Below are 17966 nucleotides of genomic sequence, written 5' to 3' on the forward strand. Positions count from 1 at the left end.
AAATATCGACCAGAACACCAGGGAGAGCTCCCCTGGTCTTCAAAATGGTGCCATGGGATCTTTTATGTCTGCTTTGGAGACCAATCTTGGTTTAATGTCTCATCCAAAAGTTAGCACCTCCACCAATGCAGCACTCCTTCAGTAATGCACTGGAGTGCAAGCCTAGGCTTTTGTGCTCAAGCCTCTGGGCGTAATTATAAACTTATGAAATTCTGGAATGTGCTTCTTCAAAATATAAACAAGAATTTCAAAATCCCACATGCTGTTTTAAAAAAAAACGGAATTTGATTCATTTAGTCACAGCAATACAGTGGCCTTGTTCATAATGTTCTCTCTATTTACACTCCACCCTTCTGAGAAAGACTGCATTGTAATCCTTTATATTACTTGAACAGGACAGTGTGCATTTTAAGAAGACCCTGTCCTTTACACTTTGTAAAAAAAATGACCGTTCCCAACATAAAAGCACACTTAATGTTCTCAGGGATCAGTGAATGATAGAAACTGAGTTCAAAAAAATAAGAGTTGCATTTTCATAGCGCCTTCAGGCTGTCCCAATGTGCTATGCAGCCAGTCAAGAATTTTTCAAGCATAATCACTGTTGCAATGTAAGAACTGTAACAACCAATTTTTGCATAGCAACTCCCACAACTGGATTATCTATTTTTAATGGTGTTGTTTGAGGGATAAGTAACAGCCAGGATACAGTTTAAGTGGTTAACAAAGCATATGGGATCCTTGGCTTTATAAGTGAAGGCTTAGAGTACACAAATTAGGAAGTTATGGCAAACCATTATAAAATATAGGTTCAGCCTCAACTGGAGCATTGTATTCCTTTCTGAGCACCTTTAGGAAGGATGTGAAGGCATTAGAAAGGGTGCAGAAAAGATTCACTAGAATGGTTCTAGGGATGAGAGACTTCAGTCACATGGATAGACTGGAGAAGCTGGGACTGCCCTCCTTCAAGTAGAGAAGGTTGAGAGGAGATTTGATAGAGGTGTTCAAAATCATGAGGGGTCTGGATAGAGTACATAGGGAGAATCAGTTCTCATTGGCAGAAGAGACGAAAACCTTTAAGATGATTGGCAAAAGTACCAAAGGCGACATGAGGGGTAACTTTTTTACCCAATGAGGTGTTAGGATTTGGAATGCACTGCCTGAGCATGTGGTGAGGCAGATTCAACCATGGCTTCCAAAATGGTTACTGGACAATTATCTAAAGAGAAAATATTTGCAGAGCTGCAGGGGAAAGGTGGGGTTTGGGACTAGCCGAGTTACTCTCACAGAGAGCCAGCATGGACACGATGGGACAAATGGCCTCCTTCTGTGGTGTAATCATTCTAAGAGTCCCTGTTAGAGAATGGGTGGTGCTATTGACTCTGCTCTTCTAATGGAGTGGAAGATAGAAAGGAGGAATACTGTGCTTTTACTTTAAATATAATCACTAATCTCATCTCACTGCCATATGGATTGACTATAAATGGTAGACAGGTTTCAGGATTAAGGTAATGAGCAGAGTTTAGAGTTGTTGAATTCGGGTTTGCTCACAGCTGGTATGTGCAGGGTTCAGATGGGGAAAATCTTTGTTTGATTAGGTGGCAGTCGGGGAGTAGTTTTGCTTCATCACCAGCTTTTTATATTATTTCATGGAATGTGGGCGCACTGGCTAGGCCAGCATTTATTGCCCACCCCTACTTGCCCTTGAGAAGGTGCTGGTGAGCTGCCTCCTTGAACCGCTGCAGTCCCTCGGATGTGTGGGTACAGCTAGACTGCATATTCAATGGCAGGAGTGGCTTTGACGAGCCAAGTGGACTGCTCACACTCCAAAGTTAACACCATGTAAGCTTATATTTAAAAGGCACCAGTCATGGCCCCAGGAGGCCTGTAAGCTTTACAGCTAATTAAGTTTTTTGCAGTGTGATAATTTAGGGAACGTGATAAATGGCCAGATAATCTGCTTTAGTTAGTTTAAATATTGACCAAGAACGGAGCATGGATTTTTCTGCTGTTCTTTGAACAGCGCTGCAGGACCCTTTGCACCCACCTAAATCTTAGTGTTCCAAAACACGCTCTTAGATTTTGTGCTCAAGTTTTTGGAGTGGGACTTGAACCACAACCTTCTAATTTAGAGGTGACAGTGCTACCGCTGAACTAAGGTTGACACCAGACAGCTGTAGCTCAGTCTCCCTCTCCCACTTAAGTAGGACATGATTCAACCATGCTATGCATTGCAAGGGTGGAATATGGGTCAACAGTTTAGTACTTGGTATAAGCAGCAGACACCCTCCACATCTGTCTCCAAACCAGGACATCAGTTTGTCTATGTTTCAAGCTGACTTCACCCTACCTGGGGCAACTTTATCCCACAATGGGACCTCTTGTCTTCAGCTTTGTATTCTCTCCTAGGGCCTCCTCTTTATTCCCTGTTTATTACCAGGACACATCTATGCTAGATCTTGTCATGTAACCAGCCTTATGTAACTTGAGTTTCCCTGTATTTATTTGCCTGTGCGTTCTAGCTGTCTGAGCCTGTCACTTCTACTTCCCCCGTTTTCCCCATTATTTCTTTTTTTCTCTTTACCCTCTCCCCATCCTGACCGCCAATCTCTCCCCATCCAAATCACCGAAATGACAGTGTGGCTTTTACCACCTTTCATTTCTTCCTTCCCGGGCACTCTGTCTCCCGCGTCCCTTCAACACATCTCTACCTTCCTGCTCTCCTGTTGCCATTCCTGAGCTTGATTCCCTCTTTAATGAGCCTGCAGCTTCCCTTCATGCTTCTCTTCATGCTTCTCTTCGAATCCTCTGGAGGGCCCATCGAGGTATTCACCCCTGCCTCCTTACGAGCAGTAAGACCAACTGCCCCATCCTACTCTCTCACCGACTTTCCCGTCCCACACGCTCCCCTCCTGGTACTGACCAGCGGATTGGCTCTCAGGGCCCCTCGCACACCTCCCTCCAGATTGTCCATTTGCTTGAGGGGGGAAAAAAACTCCCTGGCCATCCATGAGCTTATTGTGGACGATTGTGTTGATGCCAAGACCTTAATGGAAGTCCGACTGAGGGGTGATGACACTCCCTCCTCAAGCGGAGCCTCCTCGCCTGGCTATATCTTCCACCGCCTCCTGTAGTGGCAGTGTGGTGCTTATCATCAAATCACACCTGGGTCTGATCCACGAGCATCTTCTCCTCCTTTGAACGTCTCACCTTGTTCCACCTCTCTCACTTCTCCTTTAGAATCTTTATTCTCCACCACCCTACCATGTACCAAGCGAAGTTTCACACTGCAATATCTTCACTGCGTTCCACCCTTAGCCTTGGCACTAAGCAACTTGTCATTCTCAGCGATTTCATCCACCACCTATCTCACCATGCCTTCTCTCCTCAGTGTGTGATGCCCTTCTATCCTTCCCTTGATAATAAACCTCCGTGCCTATCTTCATGTCTACCTCTTTGACCGTGCCATTTTACCTGGCCTCTCTGCTCCCATCGAGTCAATCACTGATAAGGTCATCTCTGAACACTTGTTTCCTTTGTCACTCTCATCCTCATTTCCCCTCCCAACTCGACTTCCTTCTGGGTCAGACTCTGGAAAAACGCTCTTCAAGTCACTTACGAAGACCCTTTGGCCCCCTAATCAGACAATTTCTGCAGTTACTGACCCGCCAATTGCACCTACATCTTCACCTTTCCTGGTCCTTGCTCTGGACCTTCCCCTTGGTGCAGTCCTCATTTCCAATCCCTTAAACCCAGAGGACACCAACTTGAATGTTTATGGCAGACAACTAATTTAACCATTCATTACCAAATCTGACTGAACTACGTAAAGCGATCTGACAAAACTGTTCATTGTTCCAGGAAATTCCAGGAATGCAAAGATAGCCCCTCCTCTCCTCCCCAGCCAATCTCCTCCACTACACGTTGCCTTCTGAAACACTTCTCCCCTGCCTCATCCATCTTGACCTTTAACAAGTGGCAGGAGCTCATAGAGTTCTTTGTCACTAGGATTGAGACCATCCAACCAGCTGTCTCCCTGCTGCCTCCCTCCGTTCAATAGCCCACAAAGCCAAACTTTCTCTAAAGATCCCCCTTTGTCTTGACCATGAACTCGAATCTTTCTCTAGTTTTTCTCCTAGCTCTGCTCAATCTCTCTCCAAGCTCATCTTGTCCATGAGGCCAACCTCCTGCTCTCTTGACCCAACCTCCCCTCATGGTCCCCATGTTGGCCGATTATTGTTGATGGTTCACTCTCATTGGGTACTATCCTGCTTTCCTTCAAATCTTCCACCTCAACAGACCCATCCTCGGCCCCATAGCCCTTGCAATCCGCCACCTTATACAACCTCCGTTACCGCTCCAAAGAGCTTAAACGAGTCATTGCCCCATAAATCCGTACCTGTCTGTCCTGCAACTCCATATTTGAACCCATCCAATCAGATTTGCCCCCACCCCAGTGCTGAAATGACATTTATTAAAGTCACAAATGTGACTCTGCCCAAGGTAAATTATCCATCTTCATCCTCCTCAAACTGTTGGGAGCCTTTGACATAGTGGATCACCATCCTCCTCCAAAGCCTTTGCTTAATTGTATAGCTGGGAGGCACTGCATCCACCTGGTTCATTCCTATCTGTCCAGTCATAGCCAGAGTATCATCTGCAATGGCTCCTCTTCCAGAACCTATATCATTACCTCTAAACTCCTCCAAGGATCTGTCTTTGACCCCCTCCTATTTCACATGCTGCACCTCTGTGACATCATCCAAAAACACAAAATTAGTCTCCATGTGTACACTGTTGATCCCCAGCTCTAACGCATCACCACCTCTCTCAGCTTCTCTGCCGGCCCTGATTTGTCATGAAGCTTGTCCAACATCCAGTCCTCGATGGGTAGAAATTTCCTCCAACTAAATATTGGGAAGGTCAAAGTAATCGTCTTCAGTCTCTTTCACAAGCTCTGTTCCCCCGCCACTACCTCCTTGGTCACTGTGTGAAACTGAATCAGACTGTTTGCAACCTTGGTAGTTTATTTGACACTGACGTGAGCTTCCAACCATATCCTCTCTGTCACTGAGACCACCAACTTCCATCTCTGTAGCAGGTCGCCCAGCTGTCATCCCCAGCTCATCTGCTGCTGAAACCCTCACCAATGCCACTGTTACATCTAGATTTGACTGTTCCATCCCACTCCTGGCTGGGCTCCCATCTTCCACCCTCTGTAAACTTGAATTCATCCAAAACTCTGCTGCTTGTATTGTAACTCACATCAATCACCTCTGCCATTGCCTCTATGTTCACTGCCCTACACTGGCTTCAGATCCAGCAATGTCTTGATTTTAAAATTCTCAAATCTTTCCATGATTAATAGGGGCATCTAGTGCAAGAGCAAGGAGGTTATGCTGAATTTATATAAGACACTCATTGGACCTCAGCTGGAGTATTGTGTACAGTTCTGGGTGCCACATTATAGGAAGGATGTGAACACATTGGAGAGAGTGCAGAAGAAGTTTACAAGAATGGTTCCAGGGATGAGAAGCTTCAGTTATGAAGATAGATTGGAGAGGTTGGGACTGTTCTCCCTGGAGGGAAGAAGGCTAAGAGGAGATTTGATAGAGATGTTCAAAATCATGAGGGGGCTGGACAGTAGATAGGGAGAAGCTGTTCCACTCGTAAAAGGATCAAGAACGAGAGGGCACAGATTTAAAGTGGTTTGCAAAAGAAGCAAATGTGACCTGAGAAAAAACCTTTTCACAGCAAGTGGTTCAGGTCTGGAATGCACTGTCTGGAAGTGAGGTGGAGGCAGGTTCAATCGAGGCATTCAAGAGGGCATTAGATGATTATTTGAATAGAAACAATGTGCAAGAGTACAGGGAAAAGACAGGGCAATGGCACTAGGTCATAATGCTTATTTGGAGAGCTGGTGTAGACACGATGGGCCGAGTGGCTTCCTTCTGTGCCGTTAAAATTCTGTGATTCCATGACATAGCCTCTGCCTATCATCGTGACCTCCTTCAGCTCTGCGCTCCTTCAATTCTAGCCTCTTGCACATCTCCAATTTTAATTGGCACCCCCAGTGGTAGCTATGTCTTCAGCCAGCTTACCCCTGATCTTTGTAACCTTCTCCCTATGCCTCCCTGCCTCTTTATCTTCTCCTTCGAACCAATTTTTTGGTTGCCTGTCCTGATATTTCCTCCTGTGGCCCTGTTTCAAATTTTGTTTTGACAGTGCCTTGGGATGTTAAATGCGCTACATAAATGCAAGTTGTTGTTGGCTTGGAAGGCTTGGCCCAACACATTGCTTTTCTCAGCAGCAGGGACTAATGTTGGACATCTCGACTGAAGAAGAGACACTTGGGAGGAATGGGCTCAAAGCTGACAGAAACTACAATGAGCAAGAAGCTGCAGCACCACCTGAACCATGACACCTACTGCATTGTTGCCAATTTGGTTCCTTTGTGTTAAGTATGACTCCAACCAGTGGAGAATATTGCCCCCAATTCCAAATGACTACGTTTGCTAGGGGTCCTTGATGTGACACTTGGTTGAATACTGCCTTGATGTCAAGGGCAATCACTCTCACCTCGCCTCTTGCATTCAGACCTATTGTGGCTGTTCACTTACTATCTACAGCTGGAATTCAACAAGTACTCTTGTGTGCCAACACCACTAACAAGGAGAAAAAAAAACTTACATTTAAATAGTGCCTTTTGATTCCAAAGTGCTCTACAGCCAATGAATTATTTTTGATTTGTAGCCACTATTGTAACGGAGGAAATGCAGGACCCACAAATAGCAGCCAGTTTTAGTAATGTTGGTTGAGTATTAAATATTGGCCATGATGCCAGGGGGAACTACCCTGATCTTTTTCAAAATAGTGCCATGGGATCTTTTACATCCACTTGAAAGGATGGTCAGGGGCTTGGTTTAATGTCTTACATGAAAGATGGCACTTCTGACAGTGCAGCACTCCCCCAGCACTGCACTGGGAGTGTCAACCTTGATTTTGTACTGAACTTTATGGAGTAGAGCTGTGAACTCCTATCTTTCTGGCTCAGACACAAGTGCTGCCAGGTGACACTCGGATCAAATCACAGAGAAATCCAAACTCCCCTCGCTGTCGGTTGATGCTCTCAAATTGGCCTGGTACCCAATAGAAACAATGCCGCCCTCTCCAATGTTGGTACTGCTGCCACCTTTAACAGGATGTTCTATGTACAAATGTGAATAGAATCCCTTCAAGGGAAATTCTGATTTATATTTAATTTGTACATCTGTTTCCAGCTGATTAACATTCCCCAGTTGTAGACCACCTGAGGGAAGAGCTGTACTTGCAACGACAAGGGCTGAGTGAATGTGCTGTTAGACTGCTCTTCCCCATTCAGATAATTCTTCTAGCAGCGCATCACGCATCGACCAGTATTTCTAGGTTCGGGTCTGTAAGGATTAACTAAATATCAATGTAGTAAGTGGAGTCTTGTGGCAGATGATTCAATAGACTGTGGTTTGCTGCTACGCAACTGAGAATTAGTATCTAGGGCAGATAACATGAGCTAAATATGCAGATAATTAATATTTGATCAGGCAAATGGGGAGGTGTTAGTTTTGAAGGAAACCAATTTGAGATTTTGAACATCATGGGCTGGATTATACGGCTGCAGATTGGACGGGTTGACCTCCACCCCCTCCACCTGCCCCCCAACCCCCACCCCCAACCCCCGTGCTTATGTAAAAATGGCATGATGATATGTGGTTGGCAATCCAACGTCATCCTGCCAGACTCCGATAATAAGGTGCCTAAATTGGAAGCCTGCCTGCCATTTTGCAAAATACGTTAACAAGCTAATGAATGCAGATTTTTATAGGCCCACCCCATTTTTCCACAGCTGCCGGGGGGAAAATATTGGGAGTGGTTTACGTCAGGTATGAGGAGGAAGCACAAGGGCGGGATGGAAAGGCCTACAAACAGGACCATGGCTGCGTTCAGCAGCCGAGTCTGCTGCTGAAGGTGTCAATGTTTGGCTGTTAGTTTACTTTATTTCTTCACTGGTTTTAGGCTGACGTCACGAATAAGGAGAGAGGGGGCAGGGGCCCTTTGAATTGATGGCTGCGACCATTTTCCGATTCACAGCCTAACTCATCTCCCGCCATCGATACCCAGTTAGGCGTGGAGCCCCTCCCCCTCCTTCCCAATGCTCATTGGCCGGCTTTCCTGCACGATGGCTGCTAATTGGCCGGCTGACGTATGATTCACTGTGGTGGGGGTGGGAGCAAGTGGATCGTGCACTTTCTGTTCCACCTCCCTCACCCCACCAGAAGCCATAAAATCCAGCCCCGTCTCATTTTGGTCCCCCAAAGCACTTGTAGAGTTTTTGGTTGATCCCAGTAGTTATTGGTATATCCCTGGGCTGTGGGCAGACAAGAATAGAATCTTCACATCCTGTCTCTGCCCTTTCATTAACCAGCCAGCGGTTGGACATTCACTGTCTTCCACAGCCTGTTGTATTTTTCTTTTGTTATGTGAGTGTTCCTGACAATTTAGCATTGATTGTTTGATTCATTTACTTCCTTTGCAACACTGCAGCATCCAAATGCTCTCAGCTAACTTACAAATTACTGCTTACAGACTCACTGACTTCATTTTGGACCGAACCAGTTTCCTAATTGGAATATTGGTCTAGAACATATAAATGTTCAGAGAGAGGCTCTCAATTTTCATACTCAAACTGCTATGTCATTACCTTCTGTAGAGATTATAGACAAAATCTGTTGGGGATAACACTCACTTATCAGCAATTCACATTCCCCCCCTCCCATACATTCATGCACACTCCTACACATACACACAGGGTCACCCTGACACTGAGTATGTTTTGTAAATCATTGCAGTTGATGTAATTTCAACCACTACAATTGGCTATGTGGTTGAGAATCAAAGAAAATAATGGAAATACTCAATTGAGTTGTGTTCAATGTCACATAAATTTGAAGTCTTCAACCATAGCTTCCCACACACTGGGAGAAGGTGTCTTTTAGGTACAGGGTGTAACAAAACTGTGAACCCATCTGTATTGTATTCACTAGGTTATCTTATTTATCTCAGAGCAATGCAGAGGTGACTTTCGTTCTAAATCCAAACAGTTTATTTACAAAACTTTAAAACATCTCATGTTACAGGGGTTTCAATGCACATGGTCTTTGCAGAGAGCCCAGACCCTTTCTGGAACATCCCCAGATTTCTTAACTCTGTGGCTCCACCTACAGGTTTAAACAATCAAGCAATGTCTAAAGATCAGTTATCAGACTAGCATAATCAAACACAGCTGAAACAAACCATTGAACACCACACCATCTTTTTATATAGGATTCTACCGGACTGTGTAAAGGACTAGTAGGATGGGGAGTGGTGTTGAACAGAGGCTGGGTACCATTTGAGGCCATTTTTTAACTAACTTTTAGCCATTTCGAGTCTTCTAGGATTCAAGTATGTGAAGGTCTTGGCAAAGGGCAGGGAGCTTTGGGAACCAGCCCACAGTGGTTTTTATCCTGCACTTGAACAGTCGCCCTCATCCTGTGATGCGTGACATGGGGAGACATCAGCCTGTAAAGCAGGATAACATGCAAGCAAGGCTTGTATAGGTAGCTTCTTTGGCATAGGGCACTGGAATCTTTGCAGAAACCATGGGCGGAATCGTCCCAGATTTGCACTAAGTGCGGTAGCAGGAGGGGAAAAAAGGACGTTTTAATTGTCGGCAGCAATAGCGGCTTTTTACATCTCATTGGCCCGACCCTGCCTCATTAATAATGCATTCCCGGGAAACACGCAGTTTCGATGGTGGGCAGGCTCAGATTCGCCCGCTACGCTGTCACCTCGCTGCCTCATCACACTGGGCACCACATTTAAACTACAGCCGCGCTCACACCTCTCTGTGCTTCCAGCCTTGGACAGAAACATGGCCCTGAAAGACAAGATTGCAGCCCTCAGGTTTAGTGACGTGTCCCTCAAGCACCTTTTGGACGGTGTGGAGGCCCGCCGTGATGTTCTCTACTCCTGCTCTGGTCCTAAGAGGGGCAGCAACATTACCACTCCAGCTTGGTAGGCGGTGGCAGTGGGGATCAGTGCCAATGCTGCACAGAAGAGGTTGGCCATCCAATGCAGATAGAGGATGAATGATCTCATTCGTGCCACCTGGGTAAGGTAACCATCTCATCACAATAAACTCACATATTCACAAGGCCATCACACATTCACTGGCATCTCACTCACTGCCAGCTCAAGGGACATCACCACTCATTCTCTCTCTCACACATCTGGCCTCATCTCCTCTGGAGACTGCCTCCTCCGCCCTCACCATCTTAAGGCCACTTGCACAGATCAACTTGTGCCCCCAGACACACCCTGAGATACCCTCCTTCCCCAATACAGCCCTCACCCTGCAACCTCTTCCCTTGCCTAAGACCTCTTCTCCCCCTTCCCCAAGCAAGCCCTAGCCCTACAGCCATTGAAAAGCCACGCCCACCTTATGGGTGATCTGGTAGGTAAAGACCTGCCCATGAACCCCCCCTAAAAGTGATGTGATGCTGCCTGCGAAGCCTGGCGCTGATGACTGTGCTGAAGCAAGGTAGGCAAACAAACCTCGAAATCCCAAATGAAATGCAGCTCGCCAGGCGCACGTTGCTAACGTACAGTTGTGAAACACGTCGATGTGCAATCACGCTGATGTGCTTGGATGACCCAGCGTGGAAGGGATGATCCCGGTGACCTGGGTTTATAATGATATGCAGATGTATCACAGTGAGATTCCCGACATCCGACAATGGGAAACTCGGCCTGCCATTGGGTAGAGTGGACGATCGCAAACTGGTTTCGCGACGCCGTGAAACTGATTTTTGCCCTCCTCGCCATATTGTCCATTCGCACCGCCGAACATACCCGACGCCAGCGGGCACAGAAACTTCCGCCCTATAAGTTGACCAGCATTCGTGTAGGATAAGAGGTTGTATGGAGCAGACTGTCGCTCAGCATCTTTGTTAGTCGGCACCCTTCCGCAACACAAACCTAAATAGGAAAGAACTGCCTTGGGTCACGTATCATGGTCAAACCACAAACAGGTCTCACTGTCATATTGAATCTCCTTGTCAGTCTACACTTGCAAGAGTGAGGCGAGATGTAGGTTAACTTTTTGCTGGAACATGCAGCTGTGAAGTGAAGAGGATATTCTTCCCCAGTGGTATATTTTCCTTTACTCCCTTCTGGTGAAGTTTGATGCTCTCGTTGTACCTGAGTAGTCATTCCTCATGCGTGTGGCTTGACTGTGTGTGTCACTGCTCTACCTGATTCCTTGCCCAAGGCACAAGCAAGGGGGTGTGGTGGATGTCGGGAGTGGGGGGTGGGTGGGGGGGTGGTGGGGTGGAGTAGGGGGTCTCGGGTGGCAGGGATGGTAGTGATGACTGGTAGGAAATTTGGCTGTTTGCTTTGCTCCCCCAACTCAAGATTTTGGGATCTTCAGAGATAAAAGTCAACAACAACAATTTGTGTTTACATCATTTCATTCCTTGGGTGCTCTACCTGAAGGCAGGTCCTTGGCTCGTTTACTGCCGATGCTTCACCCTGAGCTGTTTTTTTGGCAGTTTCTGTCAGTGGTGGTTTGCCTTTGCTTTTCACTCTCAGGGGACAGGACAAAGAGGCAGGTCCCAAATCTACCTCAGCCAGAACGGGAATCAAACCCGCACTGTTGTCGTTATTCTGAACCATCAAGTCCATGATCTAACTGACCCATTTTGCATGTGTATAGCATCTTTAAAACAGTAAAACATTCTAAGGTGCTTCAAAGAAGAATTATTAAATAAATTGAGTCACAAAGGAGATATTTGGGCAGAATGGTTAAAGAAGGATGGATTATTTCAGTGTAAACAGGTGCTAACTGGGTATTGCTTGCTAGTAAGACGCGCTGATTTTAGCAGGTAATGTTGGTCCTAATTACCAACATTTGTACTTGACTGGAGGCACTGAACATACACCTGTCAGCCTAGCACTCGAGCACTGGGTGGATGCAATCTTTGTATATTTGGGCTCCACACAGCTATTGCTGCTGAAGGTGGGAAGCACTCTGGTTGATGCATAGTGGCCCTTGACAGAATGGCTCAGCAATCAAACGAGAGAGCCCAGAGCTTATCTGACATGGTTTTGGAGGTCCTGGTGGAGGAGATCCTGAGTAGGAGGGATGGTCTGTACCTGCAGAGAGGAAGGAGCCCAACTTACCCTCCTGTCCCTCCTCTTGCTCTCTCTTTCCTCTCTCCTACAGCAGCTGGTGCTGCTCTGTCTGACCCTCATGTTCTCCTCCCACTCCACCTGCAGACCAAGGGGAACTCCGAGCAAGAGGCCCAGGACCAAATATTCCCTTTCTCCTGTTTGTGGTAGCTTGCTGTGCGCAAACTGGCTGCCATGTTTTCTACACTGCAACAGTGACCACACTTGAAAAATACTTCATTGGCTTTAAAGGTGGATTGAGATGTGGAAGGTGCTATAGAAATGCAAGTCTTTTTAAAATTCTCAGCAGAGATGGGGATTAAACTCGGATTCTCTTATGTTTGGGCACTCCACCCAGGGGGTGAAGGTCTGACTAGCTCTTAAAGTGTATCATTCATAAATAGGCAAAAGAACCAGAGTTGATGTGAGGGGGTGGGGGGGGGGGCGATGGGGGGTGGGTTGGGGGGTGGGCGGTGCGGGGTGCAGAGAAATAGACAACAAATTATTATTAAGCATCTAATTAGATGGAGCAGGATAGCACACACTCTTATGAGATAAAAATCCTCAGAGAATTTCCAGAATATATGTTGACAAGGTGTTGGTGAAGTCTTGACAAAGTGCCCAAGAAAGTCTTCCAATGTATTTCAAAAGTCCTCTTCAATCCTCTAGCAGCAAGTGAACAGTAGAAGGTGATATACCTTTAAGTAGTGCTCGAAATCCTTGGCAATGACTTGTTTGCTCTCAACCAGTTGGTCGCTATTAGGAGAGGGTGTGGATTATCCACCAAAATGTGCAGCCTCTGTAACAAGGGCTAGCAGGCAATTTAAATACTGATCTCCTCCGCTGTCCTCCAGGCAACCGTTCCTAGCGCAAGCTTCATTATCTTTAACAAGATGGCATCTTGTGCGAAATGTGGGCTAACCTGACATTTCAGCACATGACCCCATTTTGGCCACTTTGGCAGCTTTTCAGTGCCTAAAACCTCCAGAATAATCACCCCCGTAGGCTTTAAGAAGTGTCATAAAGGAAGAAAGAGAGGTGGAGAGGTTTGGGGAGAGGATTCCAGAGCTTAGGGCCTTGGCAATTGAAGGCACAGCCACCAATGGGGGAGCGATTGAAATAGGGAACACGCAAGAGGCCAGGATTAGAGGAATGCAGAAATCTCAGAGGGTTGTGGGACTGGAGGTGGATACAGAGATAGGGAAGGGTGAGGCCATGGAAGGATTTAAAAACAAGGGTAAGAGATTTGAAATCAATGCATTGCTTAACCAGGAGCTAAAGTAGGCCAACAAGCACAGTTTTGATGGGTGAATGGGATTTGGCACAGCATGGACAGCAGAATTTTGGATTTACAAGTTTACAGAGGGTGGAAGATGGATGGTCGTCCAGCAGCGTGTTAGAATATTCAAGTCTTGAGGTAACAAAAGCATGGATGAAGGTTTCAGCAGCAGATGAGCTGAGGTAAGGGTGAAGCCAGGTGATGCTGCAGAGGTGGACGTGGGCAGTCTTAGCAATGGTGGCAAATATATGGTTGGAAGCTCACCTTAGGATCAAATACAACACCAAGGTAGTGAACAATCTGGTTCAGCCTCGGGCAGTTGCCAGGGAGAGGGATGGAGTTGGTTGCTAGGGAAAGGAGTTTGTGGTGGTGACTGAGGACAATGGCTCTCACATCTCGGTCAGAACATTGTAGATTAGGTGAACCACAAAAATCTAGTGCAGAACTGTCAAGACAGCCATCTTTCAGGTGAGTTGTTAAACTGAGACTCTGCCTGCCCTCTCAGATAGATGCATCTTGAAGAAGAGCAGGAGAGTTATCCCCAGTATCTTGGCCAACAGTTGTCCCTCACTCAACATCACTAAAACAAATTACATGGTCATTATCACATTGCTGTTTGTGGGAGCTTGCTGTGTGCAAATTGGCTGCCATGTTTTCTACATTACAACAGTGACTACAATTGAAAAATACTTGATTGGCTGTAGAGGTGGATTGGGATGTGAAGGGCGCTATAGAAATGCAAGTCTTTTCTTTCTCAGCGGAGATGGGGACTAAACTCGGATTCTCTCACCTTTTGCAACTTTGGTATGGAGAGAAGATCTGACCAGCTGTTAAAGGATATTGTTCACAGGAAGGCAAAAGAATCAAAGGGAAAGTGAGGCGGGAGGGGGAGAAAAGCCAACAAAGTATTAGCACCTGGAGTGCACTGCCTCGAAAGAATAGTGGAAGCAATCTCAATAATAATTTACAAAAGGGAATTAGAGGGAAAAAAACTGCAAGGCTAAGGAGAAAGAACAGGGGAGTGGGTTTAAATAGGTAACTCTTTTTTAAAGAGCCAGCACAGGCACAATAGGCCGAATGGCCTCCATCTGGGCTGATTCTGTAAAGGACGACAACAATGAGAAACAGTGGTCTGTTTGCCTCTTCAACCCAGAGGTTCTGATCTTTGGTGTTTTAATGCATGAAGCTGCTGAACAGATTAAGGAATATAATGGATGAAATATTGAATCAAATTAGATGTAAGCCTTTTATTTTTAAAATGCGTTCTATTTTTGGTTGAACACAATGAGATAATTAACTTCCCTTTCTGCCCAACAGAGCATGTTGACAGGGCTGATGTACTATCGGCCTGACGATCCAATAGAATACCTCGAGGGTTGTTTGCAGAGAGTACGGGAGTTAGGAGGGCCAGAGAAAGTGAAGTGGGACACGTTTATCTCCCAGGAGCGTCAACCATTACCTCCAATCAACGGCGGACAAGGGAAGAAGCCAATATTTCGAACAGGTGAATAACCAAAATCAAGTTAATCTTCAATTATAGCACACAGAACTCTGGTGAGACTGTTTTTTTGACTGCAGTGCGGATGTGCACCCATTCAACCTGAAAGGAAAGAAGGAGAGGGGATGGGCTAGACTGGCACGCTAGGGCTATGCAATAAGGAAAACCCTGAGCCCAAACCAGCCTACCAGAATTTGAACCCGAGAGACATCTAGACCTGCACATCACAGGCCTCAATAAAAGGGGCAGTGGCAACATGGATACTAAATTAGCTGAGTGACTGGCAACAGAGAGTAGGGGTGAACGGTTGTTTTTCAGACTGGAGGAAGGTAGACAGTGGAATTTCAAAATTTGCAGATGACGCAAAACTTGGAAATATTGTGTACTGTGAGGAGGATAGTGATCGACTTCAAGAAAACATAAGACAGGTTAGTAGAATGAGTGAGCATGTCATAGATTAAATGGAATGCGGAGAAGTATGAAGTGATATATTTTGGCAGGAAGAACGAGGAGAAGCAATGTAAGGGTGCAGGAGTAGAGGACCTGCCATATACGTGCACAAATTGTTGAAGCTATGGTGAATCTGAATAAAACAGTAGTTCAGTCTCAACTGGTGTATTTTGTCCAATTCCGGGCACCAGACATTAGGAATGATGTGAAGGTGTTAGAGGAGATGTAGAAAAGATTTCCGAGGATGGTTCTGGAGATGAGAGACTTCAGTTATGTGAATAGATTGGAGAAGCTGGGAATGTTCTCCTTGGAGCAGAGAAAGTTGAGAGGTAGTTTGGTAGAGGTGCTCAAAATCATGAGGAGTCTGGACAAAGTAAATAGGGAGAAACCTATCTCGTTGTGAACGAGGGGACAAGGTGAATGGCAAAAGAACCAAAGACAACACGAGGAAAGAACCTTTTTACGCAGTGAGTGGTTAAGGTCTGGAAGGCGCTGCCTGAGAGTGTGGTGGAGGCAGGGTCAATTGTGGCTTTCAAAAGAGAATTGGATAATTATCTGAAGAGAAAAGATGTGCAGGGATACTGGGAAAAGACGGGCAGAGTGGGACTTGCTGAGTTGCTCTTGCAGAGAGAAGGCATGGACATGATGGGCTCCTTCTGTGCTGTAACTATTCTTTGATTCTAAGATTAAAGGGCCAGCCCTCGCTAAAGTATCTTTTTAATGTGCGTCCAGAAAAGGGGAGAAAAGCTTACGTGTGACTTTTAAGGTACCACGGCAACCACACAAAAGTGAAACCACAACGGAGGTTTTTTACGTTGTGCTAAACTCTTGCGAATGATCAAAAGTGTTTCCCAAACAGAGAACGTGCAGTTTCACAATAGGCCCAAATCCACAGAAGCTTCACAATTTGTTCCTAAAAAGCTTTGGGTGAGCCGTGTCCAAACAGCTTGTTAATAGAAGCCAGTGTAATGTTATAATATGGCTGACTCTCTGCAGTTCTCCTCAAGCCAAGTGACACCCACCAAATGGATAACAATCTACAGAGTAGCCCATGAAATGTGCTACATAAATGCAAACGGCCCATGATACTGACTTCTGATCCAGTCAGTGACACTTGCTGGAAAGTCCACTTCAACAGATACTGGACAAGGTATAGACTTGGTTTGGCTGTGACACACACCCCTCCCCCACCATGCTCGGGTAGCCCACTGACACTCCCTGCATAGACTAGTACTTTAAGAATTGCTACTTGAATTGGTGACCAGGGGACAGCTGGCATCCTTAGAACAGGAAGATTAGAGAGTCTTCAGGAGAGTAAACTGCAGGTATGAAGCAGCTGAGCTATGTACTGCTAATTTCTGAGGCTTGAGTGAAGTCCCAGATGTCACTTTCCCCCCCAGATGTCACTTCCCCCCCCCAGATGTCACTTTCCCCCCCCAGATGTCACTTTCCCCCCCCAGATGTCACTTTCCCCTCCCAGATGTCACTTCCCCCTCCCAGATGTCACTTCCCCCCCCCCATGTCACTTCCCCCCCCAGATGTCACTTCCCCCCCCAGATGTCACTTCCCCCCCCAGATGTCACTTCCCCCCCCCAGATGTCACTTCCCCCCCCCAGATGTCACTTTGCCCCCCCCAGATGTCACTTTGCCCCCCCAGATGTCACTTTCGCCCCCCCCAGATGTCACTTTCGCCCCCCCCAGATGTCACTTTCGCCCCCCCAGATGTCACTTTCGCCCCCCCCAGATGTCACTTTCGCCCCCCCCAGATGTCACTTTCGCCTCCCCCAGATGTCACTTTCGCCCCCCCCAGATGTCACTTTCCCCCCCAGATGTCACTTTCCCCCCCAGGCATCGCTTCCTGAGGTGTTGCTCCCCATTCATCCAGAGGTTGCTTCCCCAGATATCGCACCCCCAGATGTTGCTCCCCAGGACATCACCCTCTAGATATTGCTCCCCAAATGTTGGCTCCCCCAGACATTGCTTCCCCAGATGGGTGCTCCCCAGATGTCACTCCCCTGGTGTAGCTTTCCCCAAATGGGGAGACGATGGAGTATTGGTGTTGCTGCTGGACTAGTAACCCAGAGACCCAGGGTAATGATCTGGGGGGACCTGGGTTTGCATCCCACCATGGTAGATGGTGGAATTTGAATTCAATAAAAATCTGGAATTAAAAGTCTAATGATGACCATGAAACCAGTGAAGCTCACATCCTGTGAATGAATTTAAAAAAACGTTGGCTCCCCTGGACATTGCTTCCCCAGATGTTGCTCTCCAAGACATAGCCCCTCAGATGTTGCTCCCATGGATGTCACTCTCCCAGGTGTTGCTTACCCAAAATGTTACTTCCTCAGATATCGCTCCCCCCACCCCGCAAGATGCTGTTTTCACCCAGTTAATTCTTGAATTGTAAATATGGCATCGATTAATGGTGTGTGAAACATGACTGATTTAGGAAAACAGGAAGCCAGCTGTAGGAGGAGAAGTGGAGATTAACCG

General features: G+C 46.5%; 1 protein-coding gene across 2 annotated transcripts in view; it reads left to right on the forward strand.

Annotated features, from left to right (window-relative positions):
- The window catches only part of LOC121280973 (adenylate kinase isoenzyme 1-like), a 151411-nt gene that overhangs the window by 10932 nt on the left and 122513 nt on the right, over positions 1-17966 (forward strand). For both annotated transcript variants that reach the window (XM_041193465.1, XM_041193466.1), the window contains exon 2: positions 14840-15026. In XM_041193465.1, the coding sequence (XP_041049399.1) occupies positions 14840-15026 (187 nt within the window). The remainder of the gene's footprint in view (positions 1-14839; positions 15027-17966) is intronic.

Source organism: Carcharodon carcharias, chromosome 8 (assembly GCF_017639515.1).
Source record: "Carcharodon carcharias isolate sCarCar2 chromosome 8, sCarCar2.pri, whole genome shotgun sequence".
Taxonomy (NCBI): domain Eukaryota; kingdom Metazoa; phylum Chordata; class Chondrichthyes; order Lamniformes; family Lamnidae; genus Carcharodon; species Carcharodon carcharias.